Raw genomic sequence first — 3979 nt, 5'->3', positions numbered from 1 at the left:
CGAACTTTAAACCCTCTTCTGCTGTTAGCGTCTTATTACTATTTTTAACTCAAACACAAGGATAATGTAGCAGTGTTATCAAACCATCCTCTTCCCGAGTATCACTAACTAGTATAATAAGTACGTAATAGTGAACAAACAGGAAGTCGGAATAAGAAGAGTTATTATATAGCCAGAGATAACCACGTGATCCCATTATATATATATTTTTTTTTTCAGTGAAGTGTTCGTAGTACGAAGTTCGAAGTCCGGAATATGTCATATTTAACAAGTTTGTGTGTAGTATTTCATAATGTTATTTTTAAAAAATTATTTTTGTATGAAAATAAAGTAAAGAATTATGTTAGTTAATTAACACAAATTACTGTATTTAGTGAATGGAATACTTAACTATATTTCTTTCGCAACGGAAAAAAAAAACTTTCTCTTTGTATATATATATAAATATATGTATTTAAATCAATCAAAGAAGCCCAAACAACATACACACGCAAATTAAAGAAACTGCACCAATTAAAATGATCCCCAGGGTACAGGCTGTAATGTGGGATATAAAATGTGCCCTAGGTTTTCGAGATGACTGCGGAAGTAGAACCCACACTGTGGTGTGGATACATCATCATCATCAACAAGTATTAACCTCCTTTCGCCAGTCTTACATGATTAAAAAAAAGAAATAAACAAAAACTAAGTAAGAAATAAATAAAACAGGTTAGTAGAGCATGATGTGGGTGCTCAAGCTCACAACGTCCCACGTCTGTATCACTCTTCAATGTCTGTAGACATCTGTGGGAAGATCACCCTTCAATGTTTGCAGACAGTTGTGGGAAGATCACCCTTCAATGTCTGCAGACAGCTGTGGGAAGATCACCCTTCAATGTCTGCAAACAGCTCTGGGAAGATCACCTTTCAATGTCTGCAGACAGCTGTTGGAAGATCACCCTTCAATGTCTGCAGACATCTGTGGGAAGATCACTCTTAATTGTATGCAGACATCCGTGGGAAGATCACCCTTCAATGTCTGCAGACATCTGTAGGAAGATCTCCCTTCAATGTCTGCAGGCAGCTGTGGGAAGATCACCCTTCAATGTCTGCAGACATCTGTGAGAAGATCACCTTTCAATGTCTGCAGACATATATGGGAAGATCACCCTTCAATGTCTGCAGACATCTGTGGGAAGATCACCCTCAAATGTCTACAGACATCTGTGGGAAGATCACCTTTCAATGTCTGCAGACATCTGTGGGAAGATCACCCTTCAATGTCTGCAGACATCTGTGGGAAGATCTCCATTCAATGTCTGCAGACATCTGTGGGAAGACGACTGCTCTCAAAGAAAAGAAAAAGATATAGGAAATTGAAATAATTGATAATTGTATTCATTTAGATGTTTTTGATAAAAGAAAATATTTTTCTTTTCCAATTTACGGCCCAATCTTTCTTAATAGTAATATACCCTACTCCTCTGTTATAAATATTATAACTTCACAATTGCTCAGATTTTGTAAAATTTTTAATAAATTACAATATTTCATCATTAGTGTTGATATATTGATGCAAAAATTAGTATTTAATTGATTTAACAAAGAAACATTAAAAAAATCATTAAAATATTTTGAGGTAAATATAAAAATGTAATACATAAATATAAAGAAGAACAAATTAATAAGTTTTTGCATGAAGATTCAATAAGAATTTTTAGATTTTAATAAGGTCGTTAAAATAGCTCGACACTATTTTCATGCGTGTATAAACACCTTTAACGCATATAAATACAAGTGTAAAAAATATTTACGTAAAAACTAAGAAGTAGGAGTGGGAGCATCAAAAAGTAAGGAAACAAGGTAGGAATGGGCAGGATAACATTATAACACTTTGTGATTTTTGACACGGTGCAACCTCAAAGTGGGTGTGGCCATCGTTCTGCCCATTTCTACTTCGTGTGCTTTTTTGTAACTTGGTAAGTGTTCAAACTATGTAAAAGGTGAATATAGCTAAGTTTCTATGTTGTAATTTTTGTTTCAGCAACCAAGTACAGGTACATGTACATAATCGAAATGCGTGATCCTAACGAACTACATGACATCATAAGGGGGTGTTTGATGTCGGAAGTGAGAAAGGGTGTTCCAATAGTCATATGTTGTGCATGAGAGACGGTATAACTATCTGACTGGTAAGGGGGTGGCCAAAAGAATAGTATCAAAATCTCTGATTTTTTGAAATATTTAAATTTCTTGAATGTTTAGAAAGGATTAGCTACTGATAAAAAATAAATTCAAGTTTATAATTTGATAAAAGTTCAAAGTAAAACACGAAGTAGGAATGAGCAAGTGTTGTAATGTTGTTGCACCCATTCCTACCTTGTTTCCTTACTTTTTTTCATGCTCCCATTCCTACTTCCTAATATTTTTACACTTGTCTCATAGCCTTTTTGGTGCAAAGTCACCAGAGTGATTGAGCTCTAGCCCCTCCTTCTCGTAGCTTTTCTTAGAGCTATCTATCGAAATTTCCTGACTTTTGCTGATATCTTTATCTTCCATCTAGTTAGGGTGGCAATAATGCTCTCTTTGCTGGTACAAATATTTTTCAAAGTTACCATTTTTTCTTTTCTCTCGTTTTGTTTCATTGAAAGGTATATTGTAAAACTTGCACTGTTTCAAGTACAACCTTAGGTGTAAATAAGTCACAGTTTGTTTGAAAACAATGCAAAGGTAAATTATAAAACTTATTTTTCTTGTTTTTAGGCTAGAGCGCTCGAGCAAAGCCTTGTCATACTTCGCCAGTAGTAGAGTTTGTCCTCAAGTCTTAGGCACTGACGGCTATGATAGAATTGCTTTGTCCAATACAGAACACTCGAGTCAGATGTATAGAAGTGAAAACTTCGCTTTCAAAGGTTAGATCATAGTTAGATCCTAGATCTGGAGAATATACGTAGTCCACATTTTTTACCTAGCTGATACAGCTGCAGACTGATCACGTAGCGCGTGTGTGTATAGGTTATATAAGGGCGCGTGCTCATAATCATAGAATATGACTTCTAACGTACTGTTCCAAAATGGTTATTGCCATCACTTGTTGTTACCAAGATTATAAGTAAAACTAAAAAAAAGACGCTTTTAGAGAAATTCAATCATGAACATTTATATTTGCATAAGGTGAAGGCAGGAGAGAGTTGCGCCTTTCCAACAAAGTTAGTCAGTCAGTCAGATTGACAACTTTTTGATTTTTGTTTTTATGAAATTTTTGTTTTTACTCTACCGACTTTTCCAAGTGCTTTGATGTTTTATTACTCTGCAGTTGGTTAGTTTACTACACAACAGTATGTGTAAAGTGCTTTTAAACTTTTCTTTACATGCTGTTTGCAGTGTGTTTGAAATTTTAATATGTTGTTGTTGTTTTTGAAGTTAAGCACAGAGCTACACATTGGGCTATCTGTGCTCTGCCCACCACGGGTATCGAAACCCGGATTCTAGCGTTGTAAGTCCGCAGACATACCGCTGTGCTTACTGGGGGGGGGGACTTTTTTATAATTTGTATTACACGTATTGCACATATTCCTCCATAAGTACTACCATACTTATGATAAAGACTCTTTTAAAGTCTGAAAATTGTATTTGCAGTTGACTCTATGAGTAAACTTAATGTGTGGAGTTTTAGGAGTTATACTGGTTGTACTTTTATATTGGAATAATTTGTCTACTGTTAGTCTCACTTACCCTTTAGTGGCGGAACCTTATTTATATTTTATTTTCTTTGTCTGCGAGCAGTGATATAGGTCCCACATCTATATCACCCTTCACTTCTCGTGCTCAAGCTCACAAAGTCCCACATTTGGTGAGCTTGAGCACGAGACGTGAAGGGTGATATAGATGTGGGACTTTGTGAGCTTGAGCACGAGAAGTGAAGGGTGACATAGATGTGGGACTTTGTGAGCTTGAGCACGAGAAGTGAAGGGTGATATAAATGTGGGACTTTGTG

General features: G+C 35.7%; 1 protein-coding gene across 1 annotated transcript in view; it reads left to right on the top strand.

Moving 5' to 3' along the window:
- Positions 1-576: 576 nt before the first annotated feature.
- Positions 577-3979, top strand: part of LOC106476462 — a 9000-nt gene continuing 5597 nt past the window's right edge. Inside the window, exons 1-2 of the mRNA XM_022380327.1 lie at positions 577-632; positions 2746-2894. Coding sequence (XP_022236035.1) covers positions 577-632; positions 2746-2894 — 205 coding nt within the window. The remainder of the gene's footprint in view (positions 633-2745; positions 2895-3979) is intronic.

Source organism: Limulus polyphemus, unplaced genomic scaffold (genome assembly GCF_000517525.1).
Source record: "Limulus polyphemus unplaced genomic scaffold, Limulus_polyphemus-2.1.2 Scaffold10643, whole genome shotgun sequence".
Classification (NCBI taxonomy): Eukaryota; Metazoa; Arthropoda; class Merostomata; order Xiphosura; family Limulidae; genus Limulus; species Limulus polyphemus.
This window is presented reverse-complemented; position numbering and strand designations above follow the sequence as displayed.